The sequence below is a fragment of the Phalacrocorax aristotelis genome, chromosome 6 (genome assembly GCF_949628215.1).
Source record: "Phalacrocorax aristotelis chromosome 6, bGulAri2.1, whole genome shotgun sequence".
NCBI lineage: Eukaryota > Metazoa > Chordata > Aves > Suliformes > Phalacrocoracidae > Phalacrocorax > Phalacrocorax aristotelis.
In genome coordinates this window covers 35,495,992-35,514,366 of record NC_134281.1, presented here as the reverse complement: position 1 = coordinate 35,514,366, position 18,375 = coordinate 35,495,992, and the positions used below count along the sequence as shown (strand labels likewise).

At 53.3% G+C, this 18,375-nt stretch overlaps 2 protein-coding genes across 6 annotated transcripts in view; both read left to right on the top strand.

Annotated features, from left to right (window-relative positions):
• Window positions 1–894: 894 nt before the first annotated feature.
• LOC142058994 (P-selectin-like) lies at window positions 895–11,971 on the top strand. Of its 4 annotated transcripts, none has more exons than XM_075097180.1 (20): window positions 895–996; window positions 1,520–1,610; window positions 3,923–4,312; window positions 4,410–4,517; window positions 4,630–4,812; window positions 6,984–7,169; window positions 7,302–7,487; window positions 7,624–7,809; window positions 7,945–8,130; window positions 8,266–8,451; window positions 8,587–8,772; window positions 8,908–9,093; window positions 9,229–9,414; window positions 9,550–9,735; window positions 9,871–10,056; window positions 10,231–10,416; window positions 10,566–10,688; window positions 11,089–11,119; window positions 11,326–11,381; window positions 11,601–11,971. In XM_075097180.1, exons 1-19 carry the CDS (start codon window positions 994–996, stop codon window positions 11,378–11,380), a joined length of 3,030 nt encoding a protein of 1,009 aa, XP_074953281.1. In that variant the 5' UTR covers window positions 895–993; the 3' UTR covers window position 11,381; window positions 11,601–11,971. The 4 variants fall into 4 exon arrangements, with proteins under 4 accessions (XP_074953281.1, XP_074953282.1, XP_074953280.1 ...); XM_075097181.1 differs by having other exon boundaries at window positions 11,565–11,971; XM_075097179.1 differs by lacking the exons at window positions 11,089–11,119; window positions 11,326–11,381; window positions 11,601–11,971 and having other exon boundaries at window positions 10,566–11,008.
• A 150-nt stretch (window positions 11,972–12,121) lies between these two features.
• Window positions 12,122–18,375, top strand: part of ATF6 (activating transcription factor 6) — an 84,120-nt gene continuing 77,866 nt past the window's right edge. For both annotated transcript variants that reach the window (XM_075097178.1, XM_075097177.1), the window contains exons 1-6: window positions 12,122–12,229; window positions 12,457–12,533; window positions 14,348–14,435; window positions 14,776–14,870; window positions 15,365–15,494; window positions 15,738–15,944. In XM_075097178.1, coding sequence (XP_074953279.1) covers window positions 12,157–12,229; window positions 12,457–12,533; window positions 14,348–14,435; window positions 14,776–14,870; window positions 15,365–15,494; window positions 15,738–15,944 — 670 coding nt within the window. In that variant the 5' untranslated portion in view covers window positions 12,122–12,156. The remainder of the gene's footprint in view (window positions 12,230–12,456; window positions 12,534–14,347; window positions 14,436–14,775; window positions 14,871–15,364; window positions 15,495–15,737; window positions 15,945–18,375) is intronic.

Below are 18,375 nucleotides of genomic sequence, written 5' to 3'. Positions count from 1 at the left end.
GCTTTTGTGGTATGGGTTCCTCCTTTTGTCTAGCATGAGTCCCACTGGAGCAGCATCAATTTCTCTGGAAGTGGGAAATGATTGTGACCTGCATGACTCTCACTTTGGCTTTAGCTGGAAGTGATCAGAGTAATTCCTGCAGAAAACCATGCCAAGGCAATTTTTTTAGAAGCAGATCAGGATAAGGAAAGATTTATGATGATTCAAGAATGATCCAAGGGGAGATGGACACAATAAGGCATGTTCCTGAACCATTGGTGGAGGAAGTTCATAACAGTTATTAACAACTCAGGGGAAGTTCCTCTGGCATGTTCTTGGACCTTTCTTGTGAAGACTTGAAAGCAAAGATCGGAAAATACATTGTATAAGTAACTGTTTATAAACGGTATATGAAGATTCACAGCCAGAGCAAAAAGCCTGAGAGCGAGGAGCGCATCCGGCGCAGGAGCCGGGAAGCTGTGAGCCACGCTCCCACTCAGCCCGCACAGGAGCTCATCACTCCTCGTCTCTCCTCCATCCTCTGACCGCCAGCGCGGGCACTGTGACATGGGCATGGTGGGTCGGAGGGGTGTCAGCGCCCTGGGCACCATGGGCTGGGACTGGACCCTTCTGCACCTCCTGGGGGGCTCAGGCAGGCCTGGCTCATTGCAGGTTGGCTCCCGTGGCAGCGTGGGGATGCACCCAGCTCCTGTGCCATGGGGTGGGTGATGAGCTGAGTCCCTCCAGGGCTGGAGCCTGGTGCTGACCCTGCTGTTCCCTTACAGCCCCAGGCTGGGATCAGGGTCTTGTGGGGTGCGAGAGCCCCATGGCAGGGGAGGCGGAGGCATGGGGCAGGATGTGGGCTGGCAGCAGGACTGGGGCGGGAGGGGAAGAGGCCAAGGGCAGGGAGCGATACCCTGTGCACTCGGAGGAAGCGTGAGAACCGCTGTCCGCTGAGGGTCAGGCACGCCTGGTGCTGCTGGTGGCTGGGCAAGGTGTGTCTGTGGCGCCAACATGGTAGGTCTCGCTCCTTTCCTTGGGGATGGGTCGGGTTCCCCCCAGAAAAGGGTGATAGGGAAGGGCAGGGCTGCAGGCAGGCACTGCCAGGAACTGCTGCTGCTGCCGTGGACCCATGGGATGGACCCAGGCTGCCCCAAAGAGACCCTGCCCTGGGCAGCAAGGCAGTGCCAGGCACACCGGGCGCTGCGCTGCAGGGGCAGCTGCCAGCCCTGGGGGGGAGAGGGGTGGGGGGCACAGGCATGCCCTAGACTTAGGGGCTCCCCAGGAGTGAACTGCACTGCTGGCACAGCCTCCCCCGCTGCCCAGCTGTGCCGCGGGCACAGCCCCCGCAACGTGCCTCGCTGGAGGGGCCCTTTCTACAGCAGAGCTGTACCTGGCTGGCAGCACCACAGCATGCAAGCTGGCACAAGCAATGTGCCCTTGTGGGTACCATGACTGCCTGGTAGCAGTGAGGGTGTTTGGCTAGGTGCATGAGCCCCCGTGGGATGTGCATGCTCACACCTCCCTCCCTGGCATGCAGGGCACTGCTGCGGGACTGCGGTCTGCTGGGAGGACATGGGCTCTGGCATCTCATGGCATCTGCTACCTGGGCATCGCCGCCATCACATGGGGTAAGCTGCCTGCTGCCTGCGTGGTAAGCCCAGCATGACCCTGCTGCCGAGAAGCCTGCATGTCCAGGAAACTGGAGAAGGGCAGCAGTGTTATTTTGGGGGTTCATCAGTCACACCCCACCATGCCTGCCTGTCCCAGGGCTGGAACGTTCAGGGCTTGGAGAGGGCTGTGTCTGCCTGGGACAACTCCCTCCAGCCAGACCTGCCACAGGACCAGGTTCCCGCCGGGAGGGACAGGCCATGTGCAGGGGCTCCACAGGTTGTCTGGTTCCCCAAATGCAGCGCAGCAGCCAGCGCATTGTACTGTGAACTGTAAAAAGGCAGCAGCAGCTCTACCCACTGCCTACACCCATGCCCATGGGCATGGACCTAGCCACAGGACCCACAGGTGCAAGGGTTGGGAGCACAGCTGTGATAGCACCATGCAGAGTTAAAGGTCCTAACTGACATCAGGAGAAGAACTCAGAGTATAAACTAATTCAGTTTTGCTGCTTGTAGGATATCTCCTTCATATGTTGGCATTGCACAGAGCAAAACCTGCTGGTACCTGCTCTGTCCCTAAAGAACCTCCATGAGCTGGGTTATTTTCCAAAGGACCTTTCATGTTTGAGCTAAGGAACAGAGGCAAATGCAGAAGTGCCAGGAGGAGGCTGAGATTTAGCTCTCAGGGGAAAACAAAAACACATAGGCACCACAAGTGCAGCAGGTGCTGAGCACCACCCTGGGGGGAGGTGTCAGGGGCTCCCAGGGGAGCTGGGGGGTCAAAATGCAGGCAAACAGCACCCACCTGGTGGTTCAGCACTAGGTGGGGCACAGAGAGGTAAAATAAGGTTGAGGGGAAGGAGTGGGTGTGAGCTGTGCTACAGAGATAGTGTTACTGCTGGAGCTGGAGGAAAGAGGCAGGAGGCTACATAGAGGGTGGGCATGTAGCAGATGGGGTCGCTTGGTCCTTCTCAGTTTGGGGATGGTGTGTGCAAGGGTAGTAGGGTGGCTGCCCTGAGCTGTGCTGGGGAGGCAGTGAGGGCCAGGAGGTGGGTGGTGGGAGCTGAGGATGGAGCAGGCACCCAGGTTGTGCCCTGAGCTTCTGTCCTGCAGCCCCAAACTCCCAAGGGGTGTAAAGGAGGACTGTTATTGAAGGCCATGTTTTCCTTAGCTTCAGTTTTATTGAACAAAGTGGATAGGTTGCTCTTTCACAAGGAAAACCAGACAAATTATGGGAATTTTGCTTAGAAAAATGTGTAATTATTGACCAAGCTAGAGCCCTAATTAGACTTGGGAAGCCCCAGATTTACATCTAATCTGCAATGCCCAGCCCTTTGCCCGCATGACCACAGTGTGATATGCTCTCCTGAGACACAAGGGTACCCCAGGCTGGTTGTTTGGAGCAAACTTTGATCCCCATCTCACTTTTTGCACAGATGGAAATATGATCCCCGTATCATTTTCTGCAGTTTTGGAGATACCTTCTTCTGGGGAGGAGGGAGGAAGCTTTTTTTTGTGGCTAAAACCCTTTGATTGCATCAAGTTGTGGTGCAAAATGCTGTAAATAAGAGCAGAGTTTCAGCAAAGTGCTTTTTGCTTCTGGGTGTGGGTTTCAGTTAATCTCTGTCTTTCCCCTGCCTGGTGGGCACAATCAGGATGTGAACTTGACTTTTGCAAGACATTGTTTTGCAATTCTGAATTTTACAAGACTCTTCAGACTATTTCTGGCTCAGATGAGCAGTTTGGGATCCAAATGCTTTTGGGGGTGAGGGCATACTTGTTGCTCTGCCTTGCTCCAAGCTGACTTTCGTGTAGAAGCGTAAAGTAAGAAAACCGAAGTGGTACACATCTGTGCTCAAAGAAGGAACCATGTTTAAGGAACCACCTTGAAGTTTAGGTTTTCCTCTTTGGGAAACCTTTGTGGGCAGGGGAGTGGGACTGTGGGGCTGGGCTTTCACCCCTTGTGCTGGAGGAGGGGTTGGAATCACTGCTTAGGGCTCTTCTGCCACCTGGGCTCTGCCTGCCCCATCCCATGCTGCCATCTGTCTTAGCCTTCACCCCGTCTCCCCCACCTTCCTCCTCCCTGTGCCATTCCCCCTCTGTCCCACCTGAGCTCCTTCTGCCATGCCTCATCCACCTAGGTCTCCGTGTACCCTTAGAGCCCCATTCTCACCCATGCTTGTCCCTTCATCCCGTTCCCTCACCCAGCTGGTTGCTGGCATCTCTTGGCCCTGATGGAGGCGTAACTCACCCTGTGTCCCAAGGGACCCCACCCCTGACATGGCTCCCATTCTTTCTGCATCAATCCCACACCTCATCCTGTCTTGCAGGTGCAGTGATGTGGGTGGAGGTGGGTGCCTGGGTGTACCACTACAGTGACCAGGGGGACTACATGTGGGAGCAGGCCAGGAACTACTGCCAGACTTTCTTCACCGACCTGGTGGCAATCCAGAACAAGCAGGAGATCGAGTACCTCAACAAGAGCCTGCCCTTCCATGGGCACTACTACTGGATCGGCATCCGCAAGCTGGGTGGCACCTGGACCTGGGTGGGCACCAAGAAGGCGCTGACAAAGGATGCGGAGAACTGGGCAGCTGGAGAGCCCAACAACCGCCGCTCCAACCAGGACTGCGTAGAGATCTACATCAAGCGGCAGCAGGAGTCGGGCAAGTGGAACGATGAGCCCTGCAGCCGGAAGAAGAAGGCACTGTGCTACAAGGGTGAGCAGGGGAACAGCAGCACGGACCCAGGTCGGGTGGGCTGAGGGCCTTGGCAGGGCGGACAGGGGTTCCTGATGACCATCCTCTGTGTGTGCAGCCTCGTGCCAGCCGTTCCCATGCAGCCAGCATGGTGAGTGTGTGGAGACCATCGGGAGCTACCGCTGCGAGTGCTACCCTGGCTTCCACGGCCCCGAGTGTGAGAACGGTGAGCCATCCTTCCCCACCACTCCCTCCCTGGTGGAGAGCCTGAGCCTTGGTGGCAAAGCGGGCAGGTTCATTATGCACCTAACAGGCTGGTGGCACTGTGTCTCTCCCAGTTGTGCAGTGCGCTGAGCTCGAGCCCGCGGGAGCACACATGAACTGCAGCCATCCCTTCGGAAACTTCAGCTACAACTCCACCTGCACGTTTGAATGCCAGGAGGGGTTTGAGCGGCAAGGGACAGGCGTGCTGCGGTGCCTGCCTTCCCAGCAGTGGTCAGCAGAGACCCCCACCTGCACAGGTAGGGCCTGCCAGGAGCTGGGGGGGTCTCAAGAATGCAGCACTGATGCTTTGGGCGCCCAATCCTGCATTGCCCAACATTGCTCAGGTAAGCAATGGTCTGGGCTTGCTGTCCCCCTGCTCTTTGGGGAAGCAGCTCCTTGTGCTGCATGCAGGGACCAGTTTCCCAATGTGGCTGTGATGGTCAGAGTGGCTGTGAGCTCTGGATAAGCCTCCTGCTCTCCCCAGCTGTCCCTGTGCTCTTGCTCCCCATTCTGAATCACACCCAGGTGCCAGCACCCTGTGTGCACCACATGGGGGGAGAAGACAGTGTCTTGCACCTCCATCACCCTGGTGGCACCATCTGATCCTCCCTAAGCTCACTTCGATGCACCTTGGGAGTGTGCTTAGCACCTCAGAGAAGAGTGAAGGGGGACTGCCATCCCACAGCGGCGGGAAGGGTGTATCCTGGCAAGCAGGGTGAGGACTGGTGAGATCGGATTAGATCTAAGCTGGGACGGACAGAGCAGGGCAGGAAGCCACAAAGTAGAGAAAGCTGTAGTATGTTATGCTGCAGGGGCATGGAAAGTCTTCCCACCAGTGGCTCAAGAGTTTGCAGCCAGGTGCCTCAGAGAGGTGCTGGGCTTTTCTGGGGGTGTGAGACCCCTGCTCCACTTTCCCTGTGCTGCTGTGTGGTGGATTCACAGCCTTGCACAAGGGAAAAAAAGAAAACCTGCCTTCAAGTTAGTGCTGCCAATGACACCTGTGCTGGGTGGGCCTGTGGTCCAACCTGGGACTTGTTTTAGGCATCCAAGAGCAGCAAAGCTTTCTGCATTTAAAGCGAACAGGCATGGAGATGTGATGTGACTGTCCTGTGGTCAGCATCGCCAACAGTGGCAGGGACAGGAGCTGGCTCCAATTTTGTGGAAGTCCCCCAAGGCAAGCTGGGCTGAACCTGCCCACTCCAGGCTTTTCAAGTTCCCAAAGGCTTGCTTTCCCAGCTCATTCTTTTTTTCCTGCTGGCTGTAGGTATGATTGGTTTTTATTTTTTGCAAAGAGTCAGATGAGTCAGTTGGTCACCCTTGCTGGTAACGAAGCTGCATTAACAAGCATTGCCACTTGGGTTTAGTCCAAAAATGAGCAGAGGCTCCTGCTGTGGTGAGGCTGACAATGCACTTGCACTGCAAGGGACGAGGCTGCCTGCCCTGCCCTCATGCCATGCCCTGTGTATGCCTATAGTCATCGTGTGCCCCCAGCTGGTTGCCCCCAAAAGAGGCTGGGTCAATTGCTCCCACCTGTACTGCATGTTCGCCTTCAACTCCACGTGTACCTTCTCCTGCCGTGAGGGTTTTGAGGCAATGGGAGCATGGAGGCTGCAATGTGTGGTCAGTGGGGTCTGGATGGACCCACCCCACACCCCGCACTGCAAAGGTGGAGCCCAGGCTGCCTGCTGGGGACTGCCTCAGTGCTGGGTTTTGGGGCCCCAATAGACAGCTTCAGGGATGCTGTGAGAAACCAGACTTGCCTGTAAAATAGCTATGAAATAAATCCACCAAGGAAAGTGTTTGGTGTCAGTCTCAAAGCAGTAGACGCAGGGAATGGGGTTTGTCTCACCCAGGCTGGGTGCCAGTAGTGTTAGATGTCTTCCTGGCACTAACTTGCAGTGGTCCTGCAAGCAGTGGAGCTGCTTGCCCAAGCAAATGTTGGGTGCTGTCCCAGCATGCAGCAAAGCCCACCCCAGGCACAGCCTGGGGAGGCTGGCACGCAACCCCTGTAACTTCCTGTCAGCCCCTCCTGGTCCCCTACAGCCTCACAGCCATCTGGGTGTCCTTCCCACTGCACCACTGTGACAAGGCTGGAGGCAGGTCTCTGCTCCCCTCCAGGGAGGGAGGTAAGTAGGACTGCAGCAGCTGTGGTCCTTCATCCCAGGGGCTGCGACCCAGGGTAGCACAGCAGATAAACAGGGCCCTGGCAGAGCAGCAACTCCTCCCCCCAGGAAATCACTCATATGGCACAAAAATCATTGTGCCAACTACATTGTTATTGTTTTTGAAGACATGAGACTTGTCTGGGTGAGAAAGGTAAATCAAAGACATATCACCATAGATCTGATTTTATTTGACTGGGATTCAGCCCTAATCCCTAGATTTAACATCATCTATCCTGTCTCTGAGACCTGCTCTCCCATTGCAGCCATCACCTGTCCAGTGCTCAGCGCTCCAGACCGGGGAGAGCTGAACTGCTCCCACCTCTACGGGGACTTCACCTTTGGCTCTACATGTGCCTTCTCCTGCCAGATGGGGTTTGCGCTGATGGGGTCAGAGAGCCTCAAGTGCACAGCCACAGGGACTTGGACTGGGGATGCCCCACGTTGTGAAGGTAGAGCTGCTGCTAGAGCTCAAGGTGCCATTGGCCTTGGGTGACACTAGGATGTTCCCCAGCCTCTTGGTCCCAGCAATTTAGTCTCCCAGTCCCCAGGTTCCTGCTTGAAGTGTGCCTCTATCCCTGCAGCCATTACCTGCCCGGTGCTTAGCGCACCAGACCGAGGAGAGCTGAACTGCTCCCACCTCCATGGGGACTTTGCCTTTGGCTCCACGTGTGCCTTCTCCTGCCAGACAGGTTTTGCGCTGATGGGGTCAGAGAGCCTCAAGTGCACGGCCACAGGGACCTGGACTGGGAATGCTCCAAAATGTGAAGGTAGAGTTGCTGTTCAAGGTGGCACAGGCCTTAGGATGACACTAGGATGTTCTCAGGTGTCTTGGTCCTTTCATCCTAACAGTTTAGCCTTATAGTCCACAAGCTCCTATTTAATTGTGCCTATTTACCATTGCAGCCATCACCTGCCCGGTGCTCAGTGCTCCTTTCCACGGAGAGCTGAACTGCTCCCACCTCCACGGGGACTTCACCTTTGGCTCCACGTGTGCCTTCTCCTGCCAGACGGGGTTTGCGATGACGGGGCCAGAGAGCCGCAAGTGCACGGCCATAGGGACTTGGACTGGGGATGCCCCACGCTGTGAAGGTAGAGCTGCTACTAGAGCTCAGGGTGTCACTGATCTTGGGTGACACATCCTAGTGTCTCCCTAGCCTCTTGGTCCCAGCAGTTTAGTCTCCCAGTCCCCAGGCTCCTGCTTGGACTGTGTCTCTACCTCTGCAGCCATCACCTGCCCGGTGCTCAGTGCTCCTGTCCATGGAGAGCTGAACTGCTCCCACCTCCACGGGGACTTCACCTTTGGCTCCACGTGTGCCTTCTCCTGCCAGACGGGGTTTGCGATGACGGGGCCAGAGAGCCGCAAGTGCACGGCCATAGGGACTTGGACTGGGGATGCCCCACACTGTGAAGGTAGAGCTGCTACTAGAGCTCAGGGTGTCACTGATCTTGGGTGACACATCCTAGTGTCTCCCTAGCCTCTTGGTCCCAGCAGTTTAGTCTCCCAGTCCCCAGGCTCCTGCTTGGACTGTGTCTCTACCTCTGCAGCCATCACCTGCCCGGTGCTCAGTGCTCCTGTCCATGGAGAGCTGAACTGCTCCCACCTCCACGGGGACTTCACCTTTGGCTCCACGTGTGCCTTCTCCTGCCAGACGGGGTTTGCGATGACGGGGCCAGAGAGCCGCAAGTGCACGGCCATAGGGACTTGGACTGGGGATGCCCCACGCTGTGAAGGTAGAGCTGCTACTAGAGCTCAGGGTGTCACTGATCTTGGGTGACACATCCTAGTGTCTCCCTAGCCTCTTGGTCCCAGCAGTTTAGTCTCCCAGTCCCCAGGCTCCTGCTTGGACTGTGTCTCTACCTCTGCAGCCATCACCTGCCCGGTGCTCAGTGCTCCTGTCCATGGAGAGCTGAACTGCTCCCACCTCCACGGGGACTTCACCTTTGGCTCCACGTGTGCCTTCTCCTGCCAGACGGGGTTTGCGATGACGGGGCCAGAGAGCCGCAAGTGCACGGCCATAGGGACTTGGACTGGGGATGCCCCACACTGTGAAGGTAGAGCTGCTACTAGAGCTCAGGGTGTCACTGATCTTGGGTGACACATCCTAGTGTCTCCCTAGCCTCTTGGTCCCAGCAGTTTAGTCTCCCAGTCCCCAGGCTCCTGCTTGGACTGTGTCTCTACCTCTGCAGCCATCACCTGCCCGGTGCTCAGTGCTCCTGTCCATGGAGAGCTGAACTGCTCCCACCTCCACGGGGACTTCACCTTTGGCTCCACGTGTGCCTTCTCCTGCCAGACGGGGTTTGCGATGACGGGGCCAGAGAGCCGCAAGTGCACGGCCATAGGGACTTGGACTGGGGATGCCCCACGCTGTGAAGGTAGAGCTGCTACTAGAGCTCAGGGTGTCACTGATCTTGGGTGACACATCCTAGTGTCTCCCTAGCCTCTTGGTCCCAGCAGTTTAGTCTCCCAGTCCCCAGGCTCCTGCTTGGACTGTGTCTCTACCTCTGCAGCCATCACCTGCCCGGTGCTCAGTGCTCCTGTCCATGGAGAGCTGAACTGCTCCCACCTCCACGGGGACTTCACCTTTGGCTCCACGTGTGCCTTCTCCTGCCAGACGGGGTTTGCGATGACGGGGCCAGAGAGCCGCAAGTGCACGGCCATAGGGACTTGGACTGGGGATGCCCCACACTGTGAAGGTAGAGCTGCTACTAGAGCTCAGGGTGTCACTGATCTTGGGTGACACATCCTAGTGTCTCCCTAGCCTCTTGGTCCCAGCAGTTTAGTCTCCCAGTCCCCAGGCTCCTGCTTGGACTGTGTCTCTACCTCTGCAGCCATCACCTGCCCGGTGCTCAGTGCTCCTGTCCATGGAGAGCTGAACTGCTCCCACCTCCACGGGGACTTCACCTTTGGCTCCACATGTGCCTTCTCCTGCCACACTGGCTTTGCACTGATGGGGCCAGAGAGCCGCAAGTGCACAGCCCCAGGGACCTGGACTGGGGATTCCCCAAAATGTGAAGGTAGAGTTACTGCTCAAGGTGTCAGAGGCCTAGGATGACCCTGGGATGTTCTCAGGTACCTTCGTCCTCTCATCCCAACAGTTTAGCCTCATAGTCTCCAGGCTCCTGCTTGAAGTGTGCCTATTTACCCTGCAGCCATCACCTGTCCAGTGCTCAGTGCTCCAGACCAGGGAGAGCTGAACTGCTCCCACCTCCACGGGGACTTCCCCTTTGGCTCTACATGTGCCTTCTCCTGCCAGACAGGGTTTGTGCTGGTGGGACCAGAGACCAGCAAGTGCACAGCCACAGGGACCTGGACTGGGGATACCCCACAATGCAAAGGTAAATCACACGTCTGGAAGTCCTCTCTTGTAGCAGCCTGCTTTCCCCAGCATCCTGTTCTCCTTAGCACTCCTGGTCCATAGCAGTTCATCCCCGGGCTCTGCAGCCCACATGTCCCCATCCTGCCACCACAGGTCCTGTCCTACTGATGCTACCACTGTGCTTTCTCTCCAGCTATCAGCTGCCCAGCGCTGGACCCCCCAAGCCGAGGCCAGTTGAGCTGCTCTCACGTGCACGGGAACTTCACATACAACTCCACATGTACCTTTTCCTGCGAGGAGGGGTTTGTTCAGTTGGGAGCAGAGGTGCTCTGGTGTGCGGCCACAGGGAACTGGACCAGGCGTCCCCCTACCTGTGCAGGTATGGTGGCACGCCCCCCTCCTCTAGCACTTGCAGGGTCCAGCTTCCTGCAGCAGATCTTGAATGTGGTGGAAGGCACCCCAGCAACTTGGGGGCTGTGAAGTCCTTCAGACAACTTTCTAACCTGTGGGTCTGTGTATCTGTTTCAGAGGACAGTGCCCCCTTCTTAAAGCAAGTCCTGGCTTACAGCAGCGGCACAGCTCTGGCGGTAGCTGGTATCGTGCTCTCAGGGACACTCATCGCCCTCCTTGCCAAGCGGCTCAGCGACAGAGGTACAGAAATGCCTCCCATAGCCCACCATCACTTTGGCCAGGGGCTCTCAGGCAAGGTGGTTAGAGTCCCATGGAAGGATGGGATGATCAGAAGAGTTGAACAGTGTGACTGCCTCAATCCATGTCTCTTATTTGCTGTGAGTTGCTTGGGTCCTTGGCAGTTTTTCCAGCTGAAAGTGTCAGCAGCCAGGTTTGGAGGGCAGAGCTAGAAAAACACCTTCACTGTGAAGGGGAAGAAGGCAAATGCTTCAGCCCCTCCTCCCTGCTCCATCCCATGCTCGTCAAACCCGGTTCAATTTCAGACGCTGCTGCTGTGGCTTTTCACATCCTTCACTAAACAGATCTGATTATTTCTTTCCTATCTACTCTATCCCCGTGGACATTTCAACACCATTATCAGAGGAGAAGAAGAAGCTCCTGAACCCGACCAGGTGAGAGCTGTGCTCTGGAGAAGGGCGGCTCTGCCCTGTGCCCCTCAACAGCCCTGCAGTGACTCCGCTGCCACAGAGATCTGCCTGTGTGAGGCTGCTCTTGTACGCAGTGGGAGCATCTTCAAGGCTGACGGGATGCTGCTGGCCCACGCCCTTCATGCTCCTGCCCTCTCCCCCAAGGTGACACTCGTGTGTCTGTTTTCCAGTGACCTAGGATCACCGGGAGTCTTCTCCAACGCAGCGTACGATGCCAACCTGTGAGGTGAGCGCTGGCGAGACGCTCGCTGCACCGGCAGCGTGCTGGAAATGTTCCCCCCGTGCTTCTGCTGAGTGTCACATGTGGAAAGCTCGCCTGGGCAGCTATACTCCTGGCTGGGGCTCTCCCGGGTGGCGACACCCCTGGGATGGGAAGGGGGAACCCGCTACTTTCTATGCTGCTCCAAAGGGGGTGACGCCAGCTCCGGCTCTCCTGCGCTTCCAGCCTGGCCGTGACCGAAACCCACCGCGTCCCCCAGCGCTGCAGACCCAGCGGGAGCTGCAGCCGGCTCCCAGACGGACTTCACGCCTCCGGCTGCAGCCCGGACCGATGCTGCCGGGTGGAGACGGCACCCACGCTGCGTGTACGCCGCCCCTTCCCGCCCGCCCCGCCGCGTGAAGCTGCCTTCCTGCACCACTCACGCACGAAGACCAGCCTGGGGCCGTGGGTCTCCTCCATCGCCTGCCGCGCCAGCCCCTTCCCCTCACGGAGCTCTGTCCCTCCCCTTGGACGTTCCCCCACGGCTCCTCCCGCTCGGGCTTCTGGCGACGGGCTTGTGTCAGCGGGGCCTGAATAAACGCCTATGTCTAATGAGCCGCCTCTGTGTGCCTGTGTCTCAGATCCCGGGCTCTGGAAGCGAAACCCCGGGGCGGGCAGCGGCCGTGGGGGCCCACGCGAGCCCGGTGAGAACGCCGACGTTGTCTGTCCGCCGGCGGCCGCCGTAGGCGGGGCGGGGCGCTGCCCGGAAGGAGACGTGGGTTTGGGGAGGAAGGCGGAAGCGATGGCGGCGGCGGAGGCGGCTGAGTGGGAGCCGGCGGGGTTGCTGCCGGCTCCGGGGGGCGGCCTTGACTGGGGTGAGCGCGGGGTCCGGGGCCGAGACTGGGCTGGGAGTGGCTGGGGCCGGGCGGGCGGAGGCTCGGCTGGGGACCGGGGCCGGGGCCGGGCGGGGGGGCTCGGCTGGGGACCGGGGCCGGGGCCGGGCGGGGGGGCTCGGGACCGGGGCCGGGCGGGGGGGCTCGGCTAGGGACCGGGACCGAGTGGGAGGACTGGGTTGGGGTTGAGGCTGCTATCTGTTCTGCAGAGGCGGTGCTGGGCGAGGAGCTGAGCGAGCTGCTGGGCGCCGCCGAGCCGCGGCGGGCCCCGAGGGACGAGCCCGACGTGAGTAGCGGGCGGGGGCGGCGGGAGGCCGGGGTCCGTAAACCCTCCCAACACCGGTGTGACCCCACGGCCCGGCACGAGACCCCCCGGGAGCAGCGCTGTGGGTGTCAGGGCGATCGTCCGGCAGGAGACGCTCTAGCCCACGGGCTGCAGCGCCGGCGGCCCCCAGGGCTTCACCCGTTCTCCCGTGCCTTAGCTACCGCGGTGCGGGTCCACCAGCCCGTGAATAAACTGTCGGTATCAAAGTTAGGGGTTTAAAGGCTGAGGTTAGAGGTTTGAGGTGCTGTCGCTGACGTCGCGAAGGTAAGGCTCCCGGTCACGGCAGCGCTGACCAGAGAACACGCTTCAGGGTTACGTGAAAGGAGAAGTGTGGAGAAGCGTGGGTGTGCTACCTCTGTGTCCGCCAGGGCTGTGCTTTATCACCTTGCCTACAAGTTGGCTTCTTGTTTTTTTCTTGTCTGTTTTTGGATTTTCTCCCAAACCGTTTGTTTGTAACCTTCTGTGTTAATCCCCATGCTTTTCCCTGTCCAATCCTACATACTGCTTTTTCCATCCCGGGGCATTTGCCTCCTGGATTCTCCACTCTCTGTTCTTCCCCCTGCCTTCTCGCTGCTCGCTGTGTCCTAACCCACCTCCAGCACAGCCCCTCGGTTATCCAGCATAAACCTCGGGTACTAGAAGCATCCCTACAGGTGTTGTAGAGCCAGACACTGGAGAAAAATTGGGAAATGCTGTGTTGTACAAGGGCAGGGTATCTCTCATCAGCAGGTCAGCGTCAGTTACCTGCATGGAGGCTCTTGCTGCACAGCTCAGGTTGTGGGTTTTGGTCATTCTTCCTATAAATATGCTTGGATGAGCTTTTTTTTCATCCTAGCCTGCAAATACTAATTTCTGTGTAGTCTGCAGATTTTCCGAGCCTCCCTTTATGAGGCAAGTTGAAAACATAAGAAGAGGTACACCTGCAGGCTAGTTTTTAGTAAGAGAATCTTTGCTGTGTATTTGTGTAAGTTGTGTATGCAATATTTATATTTTTTCATGCAAGTGCCCATAAAAATGTTACGTTTGAGTAGGGAGCTGAGACTTACAGTTGCATCAGAAGAAAAAAATGGAGCGTAGGTGTACCTGGTCTAGGTGTACCTGCTCAAGCAGAGGGGTTGGACAAGATGATCTCCAGAGGTCCCTTCCAACCCCTACCATTCTGTGGTTGACCTGTTTTAAAGGTCAAACAATAAATAATATGTATTAATTGATTTTAGTCTTTTTTTTCCTGTTGGAAAAGGAAACTGGTGTCCCTGGCTTTAGAAGATCATGATGTCTGTTTATTCAAGTATAGGGAGGCCTAATACATACTGTTCATCAGATCTTGAGCAAATCTTTTCCTGCTGGTAAACCGATACTGCTTTTGTTTATAAAGTGCTTTGAGATCTGACGATGGAAGGGCATTATGTAAATCTTTCAGTTAAGGTGAAGGGGAGGATGCCAACAAGTTGCTAAAACTTGTGATTTATGTGAGGGGGTTTATTGACTGGACTTAGAACTTTCGCTTTACAAGTTACTGATAGTAGTACAGTAATTACTGATGGTCTTAAACTGGTATGCTCCTTTCCTACAGCTCGGAGCTTTAAAAGCAGCCTTGTCTTGTGTATTCCAGTTAAGAATTGCCCCCTTAAGGGCTTTTATCTCTGAGTGCCTCAAGGCAGCTGAAGCGATAGTTTTGTTTTGTTTTCCAGAGCTGTGAGAATGTGAACATAGTGGCTGGTGGTTTCAATGTGTATGTTTTTTTAATTGTTTGTTTTTCTGAACTATCATTTCAGGAAAATGATCTCTATAACTTTCATTTTGATTTGGATTTGATGTCTTGGGACTCAGACCTTTGGAATATTACAGGCCATGCTTATGCAGGTAACTTACATTTTGTACTTTGCAGGTGTGACTATTCTCCCACCTCCACCTCACAAGGGTGAGCTGTTAATAACTTTAGGATAGTCGTAACTTATGTGAAAGTTTTTGGTGTCCTGCAGCACTTAGCTCTGTGATGAGAAGTCATCCTGTGTTTCTGTGGGATGGGTAGAGCTGGCAAGGACTGCCCTACAAGCTAAGCTGTTTAGTATCTTTAATCTCACTATATTTTCTGCTGTGCTTTGCTTCAGAATTAAATAGCTGTTGTAGGGCAGCGTGTTCTTTACTGAACTCTCATTGTTAAACACTTGTACAGCATAATTTCTTTATCTGCCTCTTGCAGATACAAGCGTGAAGACAGAACCCTTGTCACCAGCCACTTCAAATTGTTCCATCCCTTCTCCGTCATCGGTGGACTCTCCAGTGCAGAATGTGCCTGTATGCATAAAGTTCCATGTAACGCACATAGTAGCAGTCACTCAGAACCAGCTGTGACAAACAAAAAGCCCAGTGATTTACTTATCTGACCAACTTCACAGCATAAGAGGAAACAGCTTATATTTCCAACCCTTGCAAAAAACAACTTCCCTTCAGTGATGTTTTCCTTCCTCTCCTGTTGTGACCCATTTTAAAATTAGCATGTTCAGTTCTGTTTCCTCAGCTGTGTGTATTGGCCTGGTGCCAAACAAAATGCTTTTTGAAGTCTAGCAGTTGCTGACTTCTGCCCCCTTCGCTCTGCTGATAAAGAAAAGTACTACTTCGTTTTTCAGGGTACTTGGCATTGACCAGAATAAAACTGCAGAACAAAACCTTTCTTCTGTTTGCTGAAGCAGCAACACAGATGCATGATGAAAGGCTGTTATACTCTGAACCACTGGTAGACACTTTTATGTGTTTCTGAAGCATTGATCTCATGTACTTTCTGTCTGCAGGATGATGTGGACTTCAGCTGTAGCTCCCAGATGTCTCCCATCTCTCTCTACAGCAAGAGCTGCAGAAGCCCTGCATCCCCCGAAGGAGATGGAGGGAAGAAGCCTGCTGTCAGCATCACTTCTCGGTCTGGTATGGACGACTGAATTACTTTGATTCTGCAGATAGTATGTGTATTGTCCACATGCAAGACATTTGACTAACAGACACTAGTATATTCTGTCATTTCTGACTTGAAATTGTATTGGGATATGTCTATTTTTAGCAAATATTATAGAGGGGTAAAAAAACCCATACCAACAGCCATGTTATTACTGCTTGTATCCTTTATTTTATATCTTCTGGTCCAACTCTGACTCTTTTTTCCTTTCATAGCAAATAATTCTGCAAGAACTCTGAAGAGGTGTGGTCAGATGCCATCCAGGCCTTTGATACAGCCCAAACCCCTTTTGCCTGCTGTACCCGAGGCTCAGGCTAACATTGGTATCCCAGCTAAAACCATCATTATTCAGACTCTTCCCACGCTTGTGCCACTGCCAAAGCATCAGCCAGTTGTTAACATCCAGCCAGCACCTCCTAAAGGTAGGTGAATTGCCATGACTGAGCCAGGTCTTGGGGGTAAACACCATATCTGTTTGGGACAGTTGTTAGAATAAAGTTAGCTTTGGCAGGTGAAATGGGAGGGGTAGGGAAAAAAAGAGGCGTCCTACATGCTTTGCTGAAAAAGCTTCAGGCTAAGAAGATGGCCTTATTCCTCTGCCATATAGTCCTATGAGAAACAACACTCACCTGGGCATTGAATGGAAGGCAGTATAGCAAAAGAGGCTGTGCTCAGCACGAGCAGTTGTGGAGATAAAACTGCTGAGCTGGAAAGATCTCTAGGGACTCTTTGCTCTACTTGTGATGACAAGTGGTGTATAAGGTGATTACAGTGCTATTCTGTTTGTAACCAAAGGAAGATCCAGCAGAAACATGTGGGGTGGCTTGAAAGCTTGGGAGGAGTGATAAATGCTTTTTTTTTTTATCCACGTGAAACTCTGCCACAGGATGGTGGGAACATGGGTTTATGGCTTTTTATCTCACTAAACAGTGTTAAATAGCATGTTGTAAAACCTGCTAGCAGTTGAGTGTGTCGTGTCAGAGGTTGGGATAGTTGCTTACAGCTCAAGCTGATGTTAACAAGAGGGAGGTGATACTTGATAATTCTTCACTGATAATTCTTCATTCCTCTTGTTGCCCTGTAACAGATTTTTTGAGTTAGCTTGAGCCTTCATTTCTGAAACCCAAACGTTATTTTACTCTTCAGCTAAGGCAGTAGGAACATTACTTGCATTGCTGAAATGGTCAGACGCAGTTACTTTTTTTCACCAGCTGATGGCTGCAGTCCCTTGTGGTTGGCTGTATGGGCACTGAGGCGTGGAAGTAAAAGGAGTCAAATACTTAAGGGCATGTATCTAGAAATTATTGCAATAGTGAAAATTTGTCTTCATTACTATTTGCTCTTCCATCAGGAGTTAAGCGAAAGCCAGAGACACTGATATTTGTAACAACATGCCTAAGATTTTTTCGACTGCTTAAAACACAGGTCAGCACAGTGTGGCCTATTTCTTATTCCTTTTGATGTTCCAGCTGATAAAATGCCATCTGGAATAAGGAATGTTGGGGATATGGATTTTTTGGATAGAAGTATAGTACTATGAAGATCAGCTTCTCCTTTTCCCTGAAGAAAAGTCAGGAAAGTCGTTTCTGTGAGGCACTAAATACATGCCATTTATTTACTTTAACTGATGGTGTGTTTAAAAATTCTGTAGTGCCGCTTCCATAACAGAAGCCATAAGGATCTTTTTTGTAAATCAGCATCCCCTGCACATGGCAAGTTGGAGCTACCGTTTTGGAATATGCTGTTATCTTCAAAGGAGCATGAGGAATTATATTTTTACAGTCCCTTTCATAAAAGCTTAAGAAGAAAGTGTGATTTTAGAGCATCACACACTTGATGCATTAAAAATATTGTTGAAATAATCTCAAATTCACCATTTGAGATTCTTAGATAGGGTAGCACTAACTTAGGATGTCTTCAAGATCATCTCTGCAAAAAAGGAGATCTAATCCAACACCTCATACATAAACGACCTTGATGCTAGGTAAATGAGTGCTGGGTAAATGCTGTAATACATCATCCTGCATTTTCGTTGTAATGCTGAGCTGGAACGTGCTGTTTCAGAAAGCTGGCAAGATCATCCTGTTACAAAGGATTAGAGAGGCGTTCGTGTGTTTTCAGACAACAAAGTATTACTCAAGCACCTGCTTCAGTTAAATGTAGTTGTTGGACTGAAATTTCTTGGAAGTGACTGTTCTTAATTCCATTTCAAACTCTGTCAAAATTACCTCATTTTTTCTGCTTGGTTTTCTTTAAGCTCTGTTCAGCTTGTGCCTAAAATTTCCTACATAAGACTTTTTTTTAAAAAAAATGGTCTTGTCTTAGTGTGAATTGAGGCTTTAGCTTATGTTTTGAAAGTGTAACTTGCACTGTTCTTTCTTGTTTATCTTCTTTCTCTGGGCTGTTTCTGTATTGGTTTGTATAGTATGAGTCATTCTGTGTAGCAAGTTTTCCACTGAGTACAGCAATAAAGTAGGGATGGACAAAAGGGAGAAGAAGGATTGAGGTAAGCTGGCTAAGGTCTTTGAAAAAGTTCCTCAAAGTGCGTCAGGTATTAGCAATACTGAAACAAGTAATGTTTCTAACAAGTGTTGACTTTTATTAACTTTGAAGAGCCATCAGGTTTTGGGAGAGAGCTTGATTTAGTGGATCCCTTTAATATGTGTAGCTTTGGTTTGCAGGATGGATTAAGAGCTCTGCAAACTTTTGAGCTTTTTTTTCCCTCCATTCCTACCCTGTGGAATATACTGATGCTGAAGAACTGGACTTGAGATAAATCATGTGGGACAGGAGAAGAAGCAAGGCTTTCTACCTCCCATATCAGTATTTCTGTACAAACTGGTCATGTACATA

What these genes read in the sequence shown, in the direction of transcription:
- LOC142058994 (XM_075097179.1), top strand. An exon ending in GGATGCCCCACGCTGTGAAG is followed by an intron (nt 8,452 to 8,586) that starts GTAGAGCTGCTA and finishes CTACCTCTGCAG; the next exon opens with CCATCACCTGCCCGGTGCTC. An exon ending in GGATGCCCCACACTGTGAAG is followed by an intron (nt 8,773 to 8,907) that starts GTAGAGCTGCTA and finishes CTACCTCTGCAG; the next exon opens with CCATCACCTGCCCGGTGCTC.